The sequence below is a fragment of the Zonotrichia leucophrys genome, chromosome 13 (genome assembly GCF_028769735.1).
Source record: "Zonotrichia leucophrys gambelii isolate GWCS_2022_RI chromosome 13, RI_Zleu_2.0, whole genome shotgun sequence".
In the NCBI taxonomy this organism is placed as follows: Eukaryota; Metazoa; Chordata; class Aves; order Passeriformes; family Passerellidae; genus Zonotrichia; species Zonotrichia leucophrys.
The window spans coordinates 7,901,399-7,921,361 of NC_088183.1; the positions used below are offsets into that span (position 1 = coordinate 7,901,399).

The window sequence follows — 19,963 nt, forward strand, 5'->3', positions numbered from 1 at the left end:
GGATGTTCCGGGGCTCGGGATCTGCCCCTTGGTCACACAGCTGAGTCTCAGAGCTGCCCCAAACAAGGCACAGGTAGCCAGCTGCTACCTGAGGAAAAGTGGCTGCAAATGCCTGAGGTACCCAGCCTTTCCTCGTGTCTTTATGGAAGCATCCTGCCTCAGTAAATTGGATTTCACACATAGCAAAGGTGAGAGCTCACCAGATTATCCAGAAGAGGTTCACATTAGCATTACGTCTTGAGAAATACATATACAGGATATCGGCTTTGAAATACAACTGCTGGTAGGATTTGTGTAAGATTCGGGGGCTTTGGGGCCGGGCTGTGTGTCCTGCAGGAACAGAGCTGGGCAGGGCCTGGGGGTGCGGTGGGCGCTGCATCCCCTGCTGGCCCCGGCTTTCCCCGTGGCACTGTCCGGATGGAACCTGGGCACGTTTTCCTCCTCCTGCAGCTGAGTCCTGGCGACAGACGGACAGCAGTGACTGCCTGGGGTGCACAGCCTCTGGCCTGCCCGTAACCTGTCCCCAGGGTTACGGGAATAAAGGGTTCGAGGAATGTAAAGGATGTTCCCGGAATTACGGTTGGTGCGAGGATGGAGCGAAGCGCCCTCTGGTGCCTGTGAGCTCTGAGCCGAGGAGAGAGATTTGGGGATTTCCCTGAAAGCTTAAATTGATCCCTTTTCTCTGACGGTAACAGATAGCTGGGTGGGAATTGTTGAGAGATTAATTAGCATTAACCTCTTGCATGAAGGGAGCAGGGGTCTGGCTGTGTGAGCCAGCAGGTCCGGGATGCTCCAGGGCTCGGGACCTGCCCCTTGGTCCCATGGCTGGATCTCAGAGCTGCCCCAGGGCTCGGGATCTGCCCTTTGGTCACTCAGCTGAGTGTCAGAGCTGCCCCAAACAAGGCACAGCAGTTGATGTCATTCAGGCATTTGTATCTCCAGCAGGGCTGGGCAGTTCTTAGAACAGCACCTGGAAGATTCAGAGAAAAGATCCAGAAGGTTGTTTATATATTTATTGATAGTCCTGCTCCTCTTGTCCAGAAATAGGAAAACAAAGGGAGGTAGTTTTAATTTGTTTGGGTTTTAATTAAACTGTGTCACCAGTCTGTTACCAGTTGAGCTCAGACATTTTGCTGTGCCCTCTTTCCTGAAGCTTTACTGAACCCTTCCCTCCCAGAGGGCAGCTGTTGCCAGCCAGTATAGAAGCACTTAAAGCATCTTAACATCACTGACTTGGTGCAGTTCTTCTGCCTCTCGGGCTGTCTCTCAGTGAGGTTTCAGCACAGCTGCAGCTGCCTGGGGATGGGGACAGCATCTGCAGGAGCAGAGTGCCCCACCCTGCTGGGATGCTGCACTGGAGATGTCGCTCTGAGCTGGGACTGGGTCTCTTCCTTCCATTCCTAAGCTTTGATAACTCCCAGTTCAACACCAGAGGGATTAAAAAAATAAAAGAAGTCTCAAACAAAGCCAGCATGGCTGACTGGGACAGCAGTACCACAATCAGTCCTGCAGGAAGAGATTCATGGAGCTTTGTGGGGAAAAGTGTTCCACATCTGGCTGAAAGTAGACTTTCCTTCTGGCCCTTCCAAAAAGACAGGATACAGAAAGACACTTTTTTTTCAGATTGGAGAGAAATGGCAGGGATTGTTGTGCAGTAATGTTTACAGCCAGCCTGGGGGCTTTTCCCTTTCCTCTTGCAGAAGTGATTTTAAAATAAAAATATGTTGTACAGACACAGACTTACCCCAGTGATGGAACTGGAACAAAGATTGCTGGAAACCTTTTAGCAAAGCAAGGGGAAGTTGCAGTAATATTTCTCCTTGTTGTAGATGCAGCCTGTGCCCCAATAGATTGTTTGTTTTCCATACATCTGTTTTTGGTTAACGTTTGGGGAAATGTCCAGCTCACAACTTTATACAGTCACTAGAACTCACTGATCTTACCCTGCTGCCAATTCTGCTGTTGCTGTGTATGACCTGGCCTGAACAAGCTTTCATTTGACTTTATGGGCATAACTGGTGATTTTTTTTTTTTATTTATCAGTTTAGTTTTGCTATTCCTATGATGTTAAAAATAGAATCCTGTGGAGAAATAGCTTTTGTAAGTCACAGTGGGGGCAACTGTGACTCCTTTTGTATTCTTCAATTTCCAAAATGCAACCAGCAGTTTCTACGATTACAGGAAAGAATAAAGCCCACCTTTTCCTCGGCACTGTCTCCATTGGTTTGGCCCCAGAGCACCTGGTTAGGAACAAAGGTAGTTCCTAATTTTGGAAAGTTTGCACACTCTGCCCAGATGGCAACATGTATATTTGCAAATAAAAATGCAACTAAATTAGGTGTGAAGGCAGTCCTGAATCAAGGGCAGAACATTTTGCCTCTTTCTGCAGTTAAGAAGTAGCTACTTTTTAAATAGCTTTTGGCTACAAAGCTATGACTGCCTTCCTCTTTTACAGGTCTGTCTGTACAGGTCATACCTGGCTAAAATGGGTCTAGGAAAGGCTGAGTTTAGGGAGGCTTTTGCCTGTGGTGATTTCCCAGCTGCTCCAATGGAGACAGCTGCCCACGTGCAACATTTTTTTAGCTGGGCTTGGAATTTGCATGACCCATGTTCATGAGGGGGAGGTAATTTTAAACCCGTCTGGAATCTTATAAACAGAATTCTCCCTTTGAGCTGCACCTTTGCAGCTCACCCATGAAAAGGTAAAAGTGAACATTCATGCTGTGCTGAGGAACATTGTGATTCCTGAGTAGAGAGAAAGGGAATCTCAGCCAATATTTTATCCAGGGAAGGAAGATGTTGACAGCATGTTTACAACATGGTGTTGTGAAAAACTTACCAGGATGCAAGGAAACAGAAATCTGGAGAGACATTGGCATAGCCAGCAGCTCTTCCTTTAGCAGGGACCCTCCTCCAGGGCAGGAGGTGTTGGAGGCAAGGGCAAGGATGGATCCTGAATGAAAGCAGGAGCAGGGAGATCCAGCCCAGCTCCCTGCCCTCCCTTCAGGCTGCCATTCTGCACAGGGAAAACTGCTTTGGCTTCAAAAATGGCTAGATTTGAGGAACCTGAGCTTGTTGGGTGTTTTGTCATAAGCTGTATATCTCTATGAGGCTTTTCTGGCCAAACCTCTTGTGTTTGTGCTGTGTCACCCATCCCAGTTTTACTGTGCCAGCTCTGCTGTGCCCCAGCCTTCCCTGCTCTGGCAGGCTCCAGGCTAAAGCAAACAGGGTGGGTAACGAGTGGGGAGGACACAGAGCCACAGCAAGGCCAGCGAGGGGCCCTGGGCCCTGATCTGTGCAGGTAGGAGAGGTTACACTGAGCCTGACCAGGTTCACCCTGGGGCTCTTCAGGCAGGGCTGGCCAAGGCTGGCAAACACAGAGGTGAAATCATGGGGTCACTCACCCCCACAGCAGCAAATGCAGCCAGTTCTGGGCACTTCTGGAGCATTTCTTTCTCAGTTTCACTGCATTTGTAGCTCCCTGGATGATGGGAGCTATGACAAAGAGGCAACATGAGACTTGCCAAGGCCATAGGATTCATCTCCACCCGTGACTGATCTGATGGACTCCACGTGGGAGGGGTGTGGGGGGCTGAGAGCAGCCCTGGTGTCAGGAAAAACAGGGGGCTGGTGGTAAATACAATCCCTTTGAATCATCTCAGGCCTTAATTGTCTAATACTACTAATAACAAGGACTAATAATCCAGTCTTTGGCCTTGAAAAGGCTGAGAAATCTTTCCCAACAGCCAGCAGCAACCAGTGCACAAACCAGGCACTAACTATTGCCTGGGAAGGATGGATCTGGGTCTGCTCCCTGATCTGAGTTCTGCATTTTTAATGAATTATTGTCTTGCCAGCTGCTACCTGAGGAAAAGTGGCTGCAAATGCCTGAGGTGCCCTTATGGAAGCATCATGCCTCAGTAAATTGGATTTCACACACAGCAAAGGTAAGGGCTCACCTGATTATCCAGAAGAGGTTCACATTAGCATCACATCTTGAGAAATACATACACATTTATGTTTATGAAACACAAACACAAGTATGATTAATGCAGTTCTGGTTCCTCTAGGGATCCAGTGGTTCTGCCTGAGAAACACCAGCTTCTCCTCAGCCTCCTGCTTTGATATGGGTGAAGATGTGTCCTCCACTGCTGTGCCAACCCATGGATCCCAGTTCCATGGGGATAATGAGGGGGCTGAGGAGTGTTTCCATCTCTCTGAAATGGGGAAACAAAGCAGCTCAGCTTATGGAACCTGAACAGATGTAAGCCTGGATTTTTATTTTGTAATCCTTGTTAGTCCTTGTGTTCTTCTGCATGCAAAACTGACCACTAAAGGCAGACCTTGAAATAACATTTTCTTTACATGAAGTGCTCAGGAGATACACAGCCTTAGCATATTCCCAGTGCCTTCATTTAGTTACTCAGCACCTTCACAAAGCAACAATTGCTTATTAATCTGGATTTCACCTAAGATGGGCCAGGCAGTTTATTACTTTAAAACCTTGTTTCATTACCTCAAATGAAATAAGTCTGGTTTACATAGTTCATTGTTACTTAGGCATGTTCACGTGGTCTCCCTTATGCTAAATCAGTGCTAAATGAAGTGTGTGAAGCAGAGCATTTCCAGAGTATTTTTGCCTGATTCCAATTTATAAATATGTGATTTAAATTCAGGCCTCCTTTAATTGATTCCTCCAGAGATGATAGAGGAGATAGGAGCACTGACATGTGCTTCTGCTCAACTGGGCTTGCTCTTTCCAGTTCTTCCTGTCTCTGCTATGGATTTCCCATGCCAAATACCCATCTTTAATGTTGGCACAAAACCAAATCCATGGTTTATCTCAATGTAAACAAGAGAAAAGCTCAGCTAATTGCACTCATGGCTGTTACTGATGCAGAATTGTGGCACTTTCAAACATTTCTGTGCTCAGACAGAATTACTTGCTCAGATTGATTCCTCACACTGAAGTCAGACCTGTCTTCAGCTCAATAATGACATTTGCTGTAAGTATGCTAAAAGAGTGTGGAATTACAGGGAGATGGATCCAGTGTTGTTGCCTCCTTTCAGCTGGTGGGCCTGGGCTACTCCCAGCAGCAAATTCTTTTGTAAATATGGCTGTTGTTTTTAGGGAGGGTTAATGTGTTGTGGTAGCATTTGTCCCAGCAGAGTCCATCCAACAGGAATCCCTTTGCAAACTATGAAAATAATTTTTATTGAAGTCTTTTTCCTTGGGTTTTGTGTATGATGCAGCAATCAGCTGTCCTGTTGTTTTCCTAGGCTGGTAATTCAGAAGTAGCAGCATTGTTTGTACCCAGAATTTCTCCAAACACATTTGAAGGATTTGGTTGCCTTTCCTGAGCTGAAAACACAACATTTAGCACAAGGTTTTTGGGAGCCAAGAGGTGAGGCTGCTCTGAACTAACACTGGGAGCATCTTCACTTGTTTCTCTGCATGAAAACATTTCCAAGGAAAGCCTTGCCCTCCAGAAATCAGCACCCAGAGCTGCTCCTGCTATCGTCAGCAGAGGAGGGCTCCAGGCAGAGGTGGGACATGGATTTGCTCTGGTTTGTGCTCAGCACCCTGAACTCACCAGAGAGGAGGGGCAAGGAGGGGATGGATGCTCACAGGCTGAATTTGGAGGGTGACAGCAGCTTCTAACCTTGCTCTGCCATTCCCACTTGTCACTAAGCTGTGCTGCTGGGAACTGAGAGCCATTTCCACTGCAGGGACGTTTCTGGGTGGATGATGTGTGGGGTGAGGAGTGAGCACAGAATGAGGCACAGCTGACACTGTGATTGCTGGTAAAGAGTGTGAGGCACCTCAGGTATTCCATTTGTGTGCAAAGACACCTGCCAGGGAAATGATGCAGACTTTCCAACCTGCCGGTGGAGCCTAAACTGGGTGCTGGCTTCATGTGATCAGCTCTACCTCCAAATGTGCCAGAGGGGAGTTATCTCAGTGTATTTCATCACTTGGGCAGCCCAGAGGAGATGTGTGGTCATAGAGCTGCAGGATTTTTGGGGAATTTACCAGTCAGTGTTATGCAGTTCAGATTTGGGGGGTTATTTAATGGTACAGCAATGCAGGGTGAAACAGAGGCCTCATTTTTTTCTGTTCTGGAAGATGCTTGAGATGTTTGCTGACTGTGCATCTTGATGAGGAGGTCAGGTCAATCAACCCCCACAGATTTTCTTGTAGCAAGTACAGTTGAAAGGTCTCCAGTTTTGGTTTTATTCCATGGTATGTTTTTGAACAAGGTGTCTGTGAACAGCAGCACACAAACCACTTGGGTGACTCAAATCAACAGCTTGTTGAGAGTCAACAGCAGGATAAGTTGCAACCACTCCTTGATTAAAGGAGGGAAAACATGATAGCCCTAATGATTCATATCATGGAGGGCAGCTTTTGGGTCAAGTGTGCAAGGAGAAGAAATATTGATGTTGCCTCACTGGCATGGTGTAGTGTTAATAGGGTGTCAGCATTTAGTTTATGCTAAATATTTGGTATATGCCAGATGACAAATGTCAGTGGGAACAGACAGGGGAGGGGACAAGTGGAAAGCTCAGGAGGGTAAGCACCCATCGTTCCCAGGCTGCAGCTGATGCCAGGCATTCAAATCTGCTTTTAACAGATCAAGCAAGGAAGAATCACAGCTGATGTTGGTTATTTAAAATTTTATTTGCCTCTAATTTATTCTCATAAAAACACTCTACTCTATTTGGTTTCAGTATTCAGACAGTACAGACTTCTGATATTACCACGAGTGATATTAGAGAAGCAGCACAAATCAAGCTACCTTAGCATGTAACCAAGCACAGGTGGAACTCAGCCCACCCACACTTGTTAAAACTAATTCACCTGCTTTCTCAGGCTTTCTAGTTCAAATGCAATACTCAGTAATGGTTACAGTCACCAAACCATATAAATAAAATCTAACATGGTAAAACAGGAACAGCTGAATGTGCAAGAGTCAAGGTAAAAATATGCAAGTAGGTATTTTGCTAATTAGAGCAATCACCAGTTAACTGCATCTATGTTGTAACTGTCTCTTATGGGTGTGAGGTTTTCCTCTTCATTTCCAGTTAAAGTTCATCACTTTCATACAGTCCAGACTGCTCAGCCAAACGCTGAAACTCCCCTTCTGGTGAGAAAGCTTGTTTCACATCCAGTCCTCTTCCATTGAGTGCCAAATACTTGCTGAAGGTTGGTCGAACCCGTAACTGCTTTGGGGCTGGAAGTGGCTTATTTGTATGTGCTGGAAGAGAGAGAAAAAACCTCTTTTAGTGCCTTCCAGAGTGCACAGAGACCCATGGCAGGGCAACCCCATTGCTTTGGATCTGCAATATAAACCAGCAAGCCCTTGGCAAGAATTTAGCAGACAAACCCATATCTCAGACACCAGAGATTTATATTCACCCTTTTGCTTGGTGTCAGGGAAATTGCAGTCTTTAAAGGAGCAAAAGGACACTCCACAGTGTCCTGTACTAAACAAAAGAGCTTTTCCCAGGATAGTTACTATCTGTCTGGGAAATAAATCCTCCCAACTGTCTGAACTTCATGAGATTAATCTTGAGGGCCAGCTCTGGGTATAAGATGCACTTTCTGTGGCACTGGGACCTGGAACTTACTTGCAACCTCTAGCCTGGCATGGCACGTGGCCACCCCTGCCCCGTTGACAGCAGACACTGTGTACCAGCCAGCATCCTTCTTGGTGGCATTGTGGATCAGCAGGCAAATCCTTCCAGTATTGTCATGGAGCAAGCTGAAAAACCAACGTGTTAATGCCTAAGTGCTTTGTGGGGGAAGGAGAGAAAGCAGAGTTCACATGCTGAGGAGCTGAGAAAGCCCCAGAACAATCCTTGCACACTGTTCAGACATGAATATTTCTGTTAGAGCCACCAGTGATTCACATCTTGGCATCAGTGTGCAGCCCCACACTGCACATTTCAGCCTTGAGTCTGTGCTTCCCCAGGGGCCCTCTGCTGCTGCAGACACTGAGAGGAGCCCTGGGCTCTGTCCCCCTGTGTCCCCAAAGGCTCTCAGCACATGCCCTGTGTCCCCAAAGCCACGCTCTCAGCACATGGCCCGTGCCCCTGTGTCACACCCCAGGGCAGATCCAGCCCCCAGCCTGCTGCTTACAGAGACCAGCCCATCTACACCTGACTGAGCAAACACTGGCTGCTGTTTGTGACACCCCAATGGCCAGCTGAGCAGTGGGATACCTTATTCGGTCTGTATTATATTGTACCATTTCGTTGTTTCTTTTCCAGTAAATCCGAGGGGTTGGGATGGCAGAGATCTGGCATTCCAGCCTGGCTGTGTCTCCTTCAAAAACCTTTTTGCTTTGGGGCTTGAAAATGAAAGTTGGAGGCATGTGATGTTCTTTAGCTGAGTTAAAGAGGAGAGATAAGGAGGAGTTACTGGAAGTGTGGAACGCTCATGTCATGCTTGTTTTTTAAGATTTCGGGTTGCTAAATTCAGGAGGACACGTGTTCCTCATCTCCTGCATCTCCTTAGCCTGCAGGCTGTTCCCATGAGCTAAAGGGTGTGGTGAACACAGTCCACCTTAGAAGGAGAGTCAATTAACATATGTTATTAATCCTGGAAAATTAATAACATCAATTAAATTAAATTCTGGACATCTCACTATATCTAAATATATTCTGGATATCTCACTATATCACTATATCTAAATATCCTGACAGAAGTGGCTTGAAGAAATACCGCATCCTAGATGTAGTTATTAAAATAGTCTTGGAATAGTAAGTTGATTTTAATTGTTTGAGCCTGAATTGATTTTTATTGCTTGATCCTGGATATGTGGAGTGCTACCTCTGCTTCTTATTACTCGAATTTCCCAAACACAGGGAGAAAAGCAGTAGATTGCTGAGATTTCGCAGTGTGTCCAGGGAACTATCAGTGCTATCAGTCTTACCAATTACTTCCACTTTTACTGTGAAAGATGCTTCTCCTGCACGGTTGACAGCCACACATTCGTATGTCCCTGCATCAGCTGATTTCACTGCTTCAAAAATGAACGAGTGGAACCCCTTTTCTGACACTATCATTTTGTGGAACTGATCCTGGTGAACCATCCTTCCATTCTGGTACCACATCACATCTGGAGTTGGGAGCCCACTGACCTGTGAGGGAGAGGAGAGCAGGGAAGAGTTAGAGATGATAAAAATCCCTCCCACACTGCAGGGAGTTTGATGCTCATGGGTGATCAAACCATGTTCCTTCTGCAAAGCTGTATAGTGTTTCCTAGTTCTGAATATTAATGTGATATTGCACAGAAAGGCTCAGGGAGTGCTGTGGAAAGATGAGCTTTAGCTACAAGACAGTGGATGCTGTTCCTGCAGCCCCCTGTGGTTCCCTTCCTGTAGGTGGCTTTGGTCAGGCCCAAGATGCTGATTTTGGGTTCAGCCCTTCGTTCCAGAGCTGTCACTGCAGCAGTGCTGGCACCCACAGCTGATAATGGCTGTAAATGAGCTCCAGCTTCTCCACAGCATCCAGAAGTCTGGGCAACCTGGAGGGAGATGGCTAAAGGCCATGTGTAAGTCTGGCCAGAGTTTACTGAAACAAAGAGGTGGGAACCCATTAGGAAAACCCAAGCCTGTGGGGGAAAAGAGGATCTTTCCTCACCCCAGGGTTGGTACAGCTGCCATGAAGTTTTAGGCCATTCTTGAGTTTTGTTTCTATTTAGGGCATTTCCTTGCTTGTCTGCTCCAGCCAAGGTACAGTGAGTTATGGAAGACTCACTGAGGGGAGGTGAGTCCTGCACAGACCTTGCTGGATGTGTGTCCACTGAAGCAGTGGAGCCCCTGTGCAAAGCACAAGGTTCCCTGCCAAAAAGCCTTTTTTCAGCAGGGCATTAATAACCATTCTTCCCAAGGAGGTCCAGAGACATTCTGTAGTGGTCTATATTTACCACTAGTCAGCTTTAATCATAATATTATGCTGATAATTCCACTCACATTTTCCAAGGGAAAATGCTGACATATTTATCCATCTCCTGTTTCTTGGCTTCCATAGCCTGGGGAGTCCCTGAACCATCTTCCCTTAGTGCTCAGGGTTATGAAAATGCAGAGGCACTGCAGAGACCTCTCTGCATGCCCCACGCCCCAAGAGGGAATGGAATGGGAGGGGAGAGGTTGGCAATGGAACTGGAATTCTGGGAGAGGTTGGCAATGGAATTGGGAGGGGTTGTCATTACTTTGAAGTCCAGCCTGCAGAACCGCCCCTCCTCAATCACCACATCTTCAGGCACTTGTGTGAAACGTGGCTGGAAAAACTTCTCCTGGATTGAGTCATGTCCACGATCGTCGCCTCTAGAGGATGGTCTGCTCCTGAAAATGGGACAGGAACAGTTAATTGTGTAAAAGCTACTGTACAAGTGGTATCAAAGCTCTGATTGCAGCTGGAGTCCCTCAGCTTTAGGAATCTAACAGTTCTGGTTGGTTTTTCAGCTGTAACTCATAACTTGATAAGTCACTTATCTTGCTCAAGTTGTTCGATGCAGCACACAAGAGTAACCTTCATTATGGCCTAATATCCAAAAGACTTGACAAGAGAAAGTTGGCTGCTTAATTTTCATCATTTATATTCATTTCAATATTTATGTTTCTTTGACTAGAAATTCATCTTCTAGAATATAAAGAGTATTTTTCCAATGTGCATGGGAATTGCATTTCCCAGCTCCCAAGGAGTTTTTCAATCTCTAATGCTATGCTTAGAATTCATTGGATTAAGATCATAGGCATCATCACCCATGCACAAATGGTGGCATTTTAGTAAAAAGGGAGTGAATTTAGTAATTATTACTTTAGCAAAAGTGATAAGTAGTGAGATTAAACCAACATTGTCTAGAAATGTTTGAAATAAGATCTTGAAGAACAGCACAGCACAAGTTTTTGCTTTACCTGACATGTGTTGTAGGAACCTGCAGCCTGATGTTTTCTGCATTCTGGTGCTTGGGAAAAGAAAGAGGAGAGGTGAGTTCACTTGGAAAGATTTATCTGTAGACTGAATGAGAAGCCATTTTACATTCATATCCTGACTGCTGCTTAAAAGCAAAATGAATGTACTTCAGAAGTCTTTGGGACGGGAGGTAGAGGAACTTGCATGAGGACACTCTGTGCTCACCATGGGCTTTGCCATGGCAGAACTTGTCATTGCTGCCCAGGTGATGGGTGCAGCAGCTTTGTCTGGCACACAAGGTTTTCTGCCAGCCCATAACCTTTGTGAGAGAGGAACAGCACTCCTGGCAATATCTAAGCTGTGAGCTGAGTACAGAGTGTCCTTCCCCACAGCAGGAATAGAAGTGGGATCGCTGGCAGGAGCCTCGTATTGTGCCCACTTAAATATGGTACCAGCAGCCATGGACACATGCTGAGCTGGAAAATACTTTTCTTTCTAGATCACAGCACCAGCTAAGCTCGCTGACAACTCTGAAATCACATGGCTAAATCTGCTAAAGTACCCAGGATTGATTCCTGTTAGGAGCCAGGATGTTTGGAAAAGGCGACGGGGTTTGGTGCCAGCAACTCGTTTTAGCAATGGAGTCAGAGAGAGCAAACTCTGCATGGAAATTTCTGGAGTGCTTGCCTTGAGCCATCCCAGGGCTTGGTTCTGTGCTCTGCAGCCCGGTCCTGTGGAACATTTAAGCCTGGGTTTAGACTTGAAGCAAGGAGGCAGTTTTAAGTTCAAGGGGAATATGACATGAATGAGGGTTTTGCTGGGCTCAGTTCCATGTGCAGTCCAAGGCAATTGCCTGTATCTGCTCATTTACACAAGTTCTGTACAGTTATTGCTTGTCCTGTGAAATTATGCTGTAGTGGTGAAGCTGATGATTCTAATGACCTGTTACATGGACTGAGTTAAGTTCCTGAGGAATCAGGAGGCTGAATGAATCAGTGATTTAAATATTTAAAAATAAGACTGAACAATGGAAGTAAAATGTCCCAAACATAAGCCAATCTCTGCTTCCAATGTTCTTTTTCTAAAGCAGCATTTCACACATGCTGAAAAGTTGTCAGTCAGCCTGTTTTGACTGAGTATTTCATTGTTGTCAGCAAAAGATGAGGCTTCCCTTGCTCTCTGCCATTCATGATTTCTCCTTCTTTCCTGATCTTGCCAGGTGATTGCTGGGGAGAGATAGCTCAAACCGTGTATCCCTCCTTTGCTGTGATCTTAGGTGTCTGTTCCATGCAGGAGTTTTGCTGAGGGCTCTCTGGCAGGTGTGTGCCTGCTCCTGGCTCTCTGCTGCTGGCAGCAGGAGGGGGTTTCTGTCCTGCACAGGTACCCAGTGCCACACCACGGACATTTCCACTAACTTTGAGCACAGAAGCACCAAAGAGAGCTTCTAACTGGCTTGAATAACCAGCAAATGATGCAAGTCTCCAACTAAAACATTTTGGAAAAAGCCAGTAGTGATAAATTCTTATCTATCAGCATGTTGGGCTGCTGAAATAACTGCTTTGCATTCTCTTAATGGCTGCAGCCCCCTGCAAGGGCTAAAACCCAACCAATCCCAGCCCAAGGCCACGACCTCTTGAGGCCAATGTCACTTGTTCCCAGCAGTGGCAGGTGTAAATCTTGCTGTCCTGGCCCAGGCTGCACTCAGGCTGCTGGAGTGGGTACCTGGCTCCCCTCGTGGTGCTGCTCCCTGCCTGTCACAGGCACCGGGGGCTGTGCTGTGCAGCTGCTGCTGGAATTCCTCCCTGCAGAGGTCATTCCTACAGATCAGGCACAGCAAGGGAATGGGGCTTGAATTTTCCCCCTGTGAAAGCATCAAACCCCTGCCAAGGAGAGCTCTGTCTTTGAGAGCCACCCCTCACCTGCACTGGGAGCAAATAAACCCCATCTCTGCCCTCCCAGGTACAAGCAGGCCGCAGCAGAACCCCAGGAAACCCTTGCTCAGAGGCAGTGCCCAGTTACCTGTGCATTCTGCACGCTGTCTTCACTCTGTGAGTCCAGCACTGAGGCAGCATTCACTGGTCCGAGCAGCCTGCGAGCCATCCTCTCCTCATAGGTCAGTCTCTGGGGGCACAGTGCACAGCAATTCCAGTCACAAGTCCAGTCACTGTTTCAGACCAGCTTGTTAAGAGCACATTAATATGCCACAAGTTCACATTAATATGCCACAAGTTCAGGATGTTGTCAATGGAAGCAGGAGCTGACCACGTCTGGCCCAGAGGGTTTGAAGTCTGTGATGCCAACTGAAGTCAGCCTCAATATATACAGCACTGAAATGCATAAAAGATTAAACTGCCTGTTCATCAAAGCCTCCCTAATGCCATCTGTGGCCTTCCACTCCTCCTCTTTCTCTGCTGGGATTATTTATGGGTAGCTGATGGCATCATCCACAGAAGCCAGAGTAAGTCCCAGGGTACCTTTCTGTCAGGGCTGGGAAAGCTTCCCAAGCCATTCAGCTGTGGAGGGAGCTGGAGGCATGATGGATGCTCCCAAAAAAGCCACAGCAGAGGCAGCACAGCCAGAGGGGAGCACCACTGCCCCTGCAAGCACTGGGGAGGTTTCTGCCAGCACATCTGCAGGGTGAAATGCTGGGGAGGAGGCAAGGACACCTTTCAGGCACGGCACAGGCAGTGCCTGCACTCTGGATGTGGCACACAGGGATAAAAATGAGCAGAGCTAAATCCAAGCTCTGTCAGTTGGGTTACTTTAGAGAAGTATGTTAGCACCAGAACTCCTGACACTTTTCTGCCCACAAGGTTTCACTCGGGTTTGGATTTTGTGACACAAGGGTGAGCTCTGACTGAATTTCTGCTGTGTACAGATACACATGAGTCTGCTGCTGGCTGGGGAAAGGTTTGGGAGCCTTGTGGGACTTTTCTTTAGAAGAGAGCACAAGACCTTCAGCAAAACCTGTGAGAGCTGCCTATCCCTGAGGTCCTTACATGTGTGTCAAGTGTGGCTGAGATTGGCCAGTTGGCTCAGGCTTGTTGGAGCACAAGGGGAGGAGGACACAGTGGTGATTGCATAAGACTTATTTTTAGCCTGGCTTCTTCCTATGGGAAGAAAAGCTGACTTGCTATGACAAGGTTTTCTACAGCACATAGGACATTCCTGTTTAGGGGCATATTCAGTCAGATTTGACCCATTTGTTTGCCCATTCAATATTTAAAATTACATACATGACACAAAGCTGTTCTCCCTGATGATCATGAGAATATTCCTTTCTATTTCAGGGGAAAGAAGATGGAAACTTTGAGCTTTTACCAGTCTGCCTCCAGCCTGGTAAAGGCTCCCACATTAGAAACCTGCCTGCTCTAGCTGCTACTGGTAGCAAATTTTCCCCCTGGATTTTGATTTATTGGTAAGGGGCATTCTGTTGTGAGCCTCTGCAGAATAAATAAGTACTGAGGCTAAGAGGCTTTCTTATATGAGACAGGCTTTATGATAAAAGCTCATATAATTTCTTTCATTTATTGTTGTTCATATAAAAGACAAAATTTATCCCATTTGGTGGTGATCCCTAGAATGAACTTTCAAATATTCCAATTTTTCCTAAGGTTCTAATGGTTTTGAGATGTTTATTAACCTCAGTGTTGAAAACCAGGTTGTAGTCATGTCTACAGAACTGAGGCACTCTCCTAGGATTTTTAATTTTCTGTGGATGTGATGTCCAACAGGATCCCCAGAAGAGAGTTCAAATTTGAGCCACAGCTCTAAACATGTTCCTTTTTCTTTCACATTGAAAGAATATTCTGGTCATGAATGGCTTTTGCTCTGGTGGGATGTGTCGAGGTTCTGAGTAAAGGGCAGCGCTGCTCCTGCATTTCCTTCTGCTTTTAGCTCAGTTTGGAGGCTCCAGCCCCTGGAGTAGCATCTCTGCAGCCTGCCTGCCCTCCTGGGAGCTCCTTAATCCCTTACCTGGTTGCCATTCTGCAGGAGGCTGTCCTTGCATCTCAGTTTCTTCTCCAGGTCCTGGATGAGGGCCTCCTTTGTTCCTCGAATTTCTTGGTCTGATGTCTTCTGCATAGAGTTGATGCTGGCTTGTTTGTTATACATGGGCTGTGAGTAACTGCTCATACAGGAGGAGAAAACAAAGTTATTCCTGCAGGCCTGATGGATTATTTGCTGCAGCTTCACAGAATGCACACAAAAATGTGAGCCTGTCTCCTAAAAACTGCGGTTCAAATGAGCCCACAAAGCATCTGGGAGGAGAACAGGCCAAGTTGGGTAATTGAAAATCAAAACCTAAAGGGGAAGAAGCATCATGGTGCAGCCAAATCACTGAGTGTCCTCACAACACAGCATCCCTGCATCCTGCAGTGCCCCTCCCAGCCTGGCCCTGCCATCCACAGCCAGGGATGCAGCCAGCTCCCAGGGCTGGGTACCACATCTGGTTCTGAAAGACGCCAGGAAAAGGGGAGCAGCCATCAGAACGGGCTGCAGAGGTCTGCTGGAGGTCACAGCACTCTGTGCTGACAGGTCTGACCTGGCCTGTGACCTGCAGTGGGGTCTCCTGTGCTGCACTTGTGCTCAGAAATTATTTCTATCCAAATCCTCTTCCTCCTGTGGCTTGGGAATTTGTTCTGCTGGCTAGACTAGAGTAGGAGGGTTATAATTCCAGAATACTCCCAGCACTGCTTGGGCTTAATAACTTAATGTGAGTTATAAAACTTGAGTGATTTGCCCCAGAGATGAACACACCTCATGTCCCTGTTTGCTCATTAATAGTGAGATTGGGAAAATAATTCCTCAACTCACTGCAAGTTGCATTTAAGAGCAGCTTATACAAAAATCCTAGTGAGGCACCCAAGCCCTTTGCTATGGAAACAAACAACACCACACTACAAACCCAAACCCCAGCAGGGTCCCAAACCCCCCACACTCCTGCAGGACTTCAGGAAACTCTCCCCAGATAACCCACCCCATCTTACCTTTCCCCTTCCCTCAGTGCCGTGATTCAGAAAACAGACAGAAATATTCTGATTTCCTGAATGCAAACTGACACTCAAACCTGGGTTTATATCCAAGTCAGCAGGACCCCCTACCCCTATCAACTTTCCAATATCTCACTTTGTGTGTATTCTACCCTGACTTTCTCCAGGACCTCCAGCTGATATTGGCAGGAATACAAGTTGGTGAGAAGGCAAGGCCCAGCTCCCTTTGAGAGCTCACTGACCTTGGAAGATATTTGGATTGCAGCCCAAAGGCAAAATGATATAATACATATTTAGGAAAGAATTTATTCTTTGCTCTAAAGGGGTGAAATTTTCAAGGGCCTGCCTTTCTTTTGCATGTATGATTAATAAAAGGGGTTTTGCAGGCGAGTTTAGATCCACATCATGATGTGGAACGTGAAAGAATTGCTGAGACTTACTGGGACTCTCTACGTTGTGTTGGGGATATTACTGTTTTTCCCTGTTGGAAAGAAATTAATTTGAGATAGGTGCCTGTCTTCTGCTCTAAATAACCTTAAGAAATTTCTGTCAAATCCAACTAAACAACTCAAGCCAGCTCCAGCAAACTCAGCCAGCAGTCTGTGCCATGCCCATGGTGCAGTTTGACTCCCACACAAGGGCGAGCACTCCTACCCTGACCTGTGCAGCTCTGCCTTGCACAGAGCAGTCAGTGAGAGCTGTGCAGGGGCACAGCTTTGCCAGGGCGTTGTTTTGGGGTGGGCAGGGCTGGGGCAGGCGGGGGAAGCAGGCAGGGTTAGCAGCTGTGTGTACTTACGGAGGTTCCACGGGAGAAGGAGCTGGGCTGCTATAGCCGGGCTGCGAGGGGAGCACGGAGCACAGGAAGGCTGCGGGGGATTGGTTAGGCATGGGCAGCAGCCTCTGGCCAGATGATGAGCTAGCAGGAGACTGTGCAGATGCAGGAGTGATGGGATAGGTGGATTCCTTAGGGGCGCTACAGGAAGGCGAGGAGAGCGTGATTGAAGAGCTCAGCGATGACGAGGAGGAGAATTTCTGCCCGCTGGGGTTACGAGGCTGGATGAGGATGGAGGACTGTTTGATTTCTCTGCTCGGCTCTGTGGAGGCTGCTGCAGGTCCTGGAGGCTGCTGTTGCCCTTGGCACACGTTCTTAGACTGGATAAAGTGTTTTGGACGTTCGTAGTTAAACATGGTTGGTTGGCACATAGAGGAAACGGATGGGAGATTAGGGACACTCATAGGAGAGGTTTCACGGCTGTCCTGGGTTTTAGTTGGTGATAACTGGCTTTGGATAGGTGGCTGGTAAAAGCTAGGTGACAGGCCACAAAAGTTTTCCTGGCTGGGCTCCTGGATAGAATGGAACCCTTGCCTTGCAGAATAGAGGCTTTCTTGGAGTGGATTTTCCCTTAAGGAAGACAATACAGATAAAATAAATTGTACGTCACAAGCTGAATCACCAAAATGCTCTGTTCTGAGCAGCCACTAGCAAACCAAACACTGTGAAGTTAAAGTTCAACTAAATTAAAGCTTGAACTTAAAATAAAGTTATTTAGAATTTGTTAGAACTGTACCACGACTGTATGAGCATTTTGGGTCACAGAAACTAGCCACAAAGTCTGCCTGGCTCAAGTGCAATGATCACTGGGTTTGTCTTATGTGCCAGAGCCCAGTAAATGCTAAAGGAAACAGCAATTGGTTACACCTGCCTAAATCTATAGATAAACAGAGATACTGCTGTTAAGCCAGGTAATTTCCCATGTATCATCTTAACTAAAGATCCCTGGATCCTGCTGTTTTGTCCCCTGTCAAAATGCTAAATGTACTACTTCCCAGAACCAGCTATCTCTGCCAAGAAATTCCTTGTACCATAGGGAAGCACAAAAGTTTCACTTTCAAGTCTAAAACGAAACTTTTGAAACCAAATCTGATTTCTTCTCTAATGGGTTTTGAATTCAGAGTTTCTAATATCCAGCTGAGATTTGGGATTAGAATGCCAAGGACTTTGTGTCTCTAAGGTGATTTCCTGATATTTGCTATTAAGGCTGCTTATTGCCAGAAGGACATGAGCTGCAAGATAAGGTAGGGCAAGCTGAGCTGCTCAGAGTCCTGATTTATTTTGCAGGTAGGTGTTTGATATCTAAAAACCCAGGTTTTCCATCAGCTCAAAACCTGGGAGAGTTTCATTTAGCAAGCTTTTTAAAATGGACAAATTACTCCAGCTCCAGGATGAAAAAAATAATCCCCCAAAATAAGCATAAAGCCATTAATAAAAAAAAAGAAGAAGAAAAAAATGAAAGGAATATAAATCCCCACAGTTACATGTGCTGGAAAAAATGGTAATCTTGCCCCACTGAGATCAGCTGTTTCACTGCTATATATACACCCAGTGTATTGTATTCCTCTCGTTGGAGAGCCCAGGGAAGGGCTCCACGAGGTCATAAATTCCCATGGGGGGAGATAAGTGGAGACGTTGCTCTGATATTAAGGACTCAAGGCTTTCATTTCCTGCAGGTAATCATCAATATTAGTTGTGAATTAGCTGTAAGTAAACAGAGGCCTTATAGTAAAAATTCCCTAACTTTTCCCTTGACATACTCTTGGAATTTGAAGCTGGCTCAAACTTCTGGAGCATGTCCACGCTATGTCCCCATTCACTAGTGCAGAAAACTCGCTCAGTCTTGTCTTTATCCCGTTTTTATATCACTACCTGTGCACGGATTTGTGCATTCACTGTACCACAGGCTGTGGACAGCAACCAGCGTTTACTCTGTTTTTTAGAACGCTGCCCTTAACCAAGCTCTGGTGCACAGCGTCACTTCTCACAGCAAGGGATAAGCCATGCTTTCCTCAAATCTTTCCACCTTGATTTGGGAGGGAAAAAAATAAATCCGAAGAGATATTCGACCTTACAAGATGAAATCAGTAAGTAATAACAGGGGCAGTTTTCCTGCTGAAAATCAAGTGTTTTGGCTGTGTGCTGCCCACGTTCCCTGTGACACCGCCGCACCGTCCAGGTGCGGTTCCACCTTAGCATTCCCAGCAGTCCCTCTCGCCACCTCCCTGACCAGCCTCCGAGTGGAAAGTGACGTGGAGAAAAGCCCAACAAGCGCCTTACCTACCGCCTAGGAGCTGTCACCTGGGCCGTGGCCGGTATTTTGGGAAGGACGGTCATTCACTGTCATAGCCGCCCTCTGCGCGGCGGGACGAGCCCGGAGGCTTTAATGTGCTGCCAGCGGTGACACCGCGGGCCCGGCCTGTCCCGGCCCCCGCCAATGTCACAATAAGAGTCTCCTTACACAGCCGGGGACTGGGCAAGGGCCGGGGCTTGGGCAGGTGCCCGCGGGCAGCGGATCCGCGGCGGCGGCGCTGGCACCGCCCGGCGCTCCGAGCCCCGGCTGCCCCTGCTGCTGCTGCTTCGGACCGGGTCTGTCCCGGCTCTGTCTCTGCTCTGCCCCGGCTCTGTCCCGGTTCTTTCCGGCCGACACGGGTCTGTCCCGGTTCTGACCCTGCTCCGCCCCGGTTCTGTCCCTGCTCTGTCCCGGCTTTGTCCCGTCTCTGTCCCGGTTCTATCCCGGCCAGCCTGGCTCTGTCCCAGCTCTGTCCCTGCTGTGTCCCGGCTCTGCCCGCTCTGTCCCGGCCAGCCCGGCTCTGTCATGGCTCAGCCCCGGTTCTGTCCCTGCTCTATCCCAGCTCTGTCCCGGCTGTGTTCCTGCTCTATCCCGGCTTTGTCCCGGCTCTGCTCCGGCCAGCCCGGCTCTGTCTGCTCTGTCCCTGCTCTATTCCGATTCTGTCCCTGCTCTATCCCAGTCCTGTCCCTGCTCTATCCCAGTCCTGTGCCGGCTCTATCCCTGCTCTATCCCAGTCCTGTCCCTGCTCTGTCCCTGCTCTATCCCAGTCCTGTCCCTGCTCTGTCCCGGCCCCGAGGGGCAGCGGTCGCTGCTCAGCGCTGCCGGGAGCGTCCCTGGCTCAGCAGAAGGCACAGAACCGCAGAAGTGGGCAGCTTTAGAACAGAAAAGCAGCTGTTCTGCCCACAGCACCGCCAGGGAGCAGC

At 47.5% G+C, this 19,963-nt stretch overlaps 1 protein-coding gene and 1 long non-coding RNA gene across 3 annotated transcripts; one reads left to right on the forward strand and one right to left on the reverse strand.

The window, feature by feature from the left end:
- Positions 1 to 19: 19 nt before the first annotated feature.
- On the forward strand, positions 20 to 12,993 carry LOC135453724 (uncharacterized). The gene is made up of 5 exons (XR_010441936.1): positions 20 to 188; positions 3,858 to 3,947; positions 4,071 to 4,264; positions 10,943 to 10,998; positions 12,884 to 12,993. It is a non-coding gene; the product is annotated as an uncharacterized LOC135453724 (long non-coding RNA).
- MYOT (myotilin) lies at positions 6,663 to 19,379 on the reverse strand. 2 transcript variants are annotated; one of them, XM_064725039.1, is made up of 10 exons: positions 19,032 to 19,379; positions 16,712 to 17,317; positions 14,900 to 15,050; positions 12,944 to 13,045; positions 10,927 to 10,976; positions 10,221 to 10,353; positions 8,940 to 9,147; positions 8,227 to 8,392; positions 7,633 to 7,766; positions 6,663 to 7,259 (listed from the first exon to the last, which is right to left on the reverse strand). In XM_064725039.1, exons 1-10 carry the CDS (start codon positions 19,082 to 19,084, stop codon positions 7,087 to 7,089), a joined length of 1,776 nt encoding a protein of 591 aa, XP_064581109.1. In that variant the 5' UTR covers positions 19,085 to 19,379; the 3' UTR covers positions 6,663 to 7,086. The 2 variants fall into 2 exon arrangements, with proteins under 2 accessions (XP_064581109.1, XP_064581108.1); XM_064725038.1 differs by having other exon boundaries at positions 6,669 to 7,259; positions 19,028 to 19,379.
- Positions 19,380 to 19,963: the final 584 nt, after the last annotated feature.

Bases quoted from the DNA above. Each gene is read 5' to 3' on its own strand.
- MYOT (XM_064725039.1), bottom strand. From the start codon at position 19,084: ATGACCGTCCTTCCCAAAATACCGGCCACGGCCCAGGTGACAGCTCCT. The intron at 15,051-16,711 runs GTAAGTACACAC...CTGTATGAGCAG, and splicing joins CCTTCTCCCGTGGAACCTCC to TTACTCACAGCCCATGTATA. The intron at 7,260-7,632 runs GTAAGTTCCAGG...TCTCTCTTCCAG, and splicing joins TGCCAGGCTAGAGGTTGCAA to CACATACAAATAAGCCACTT.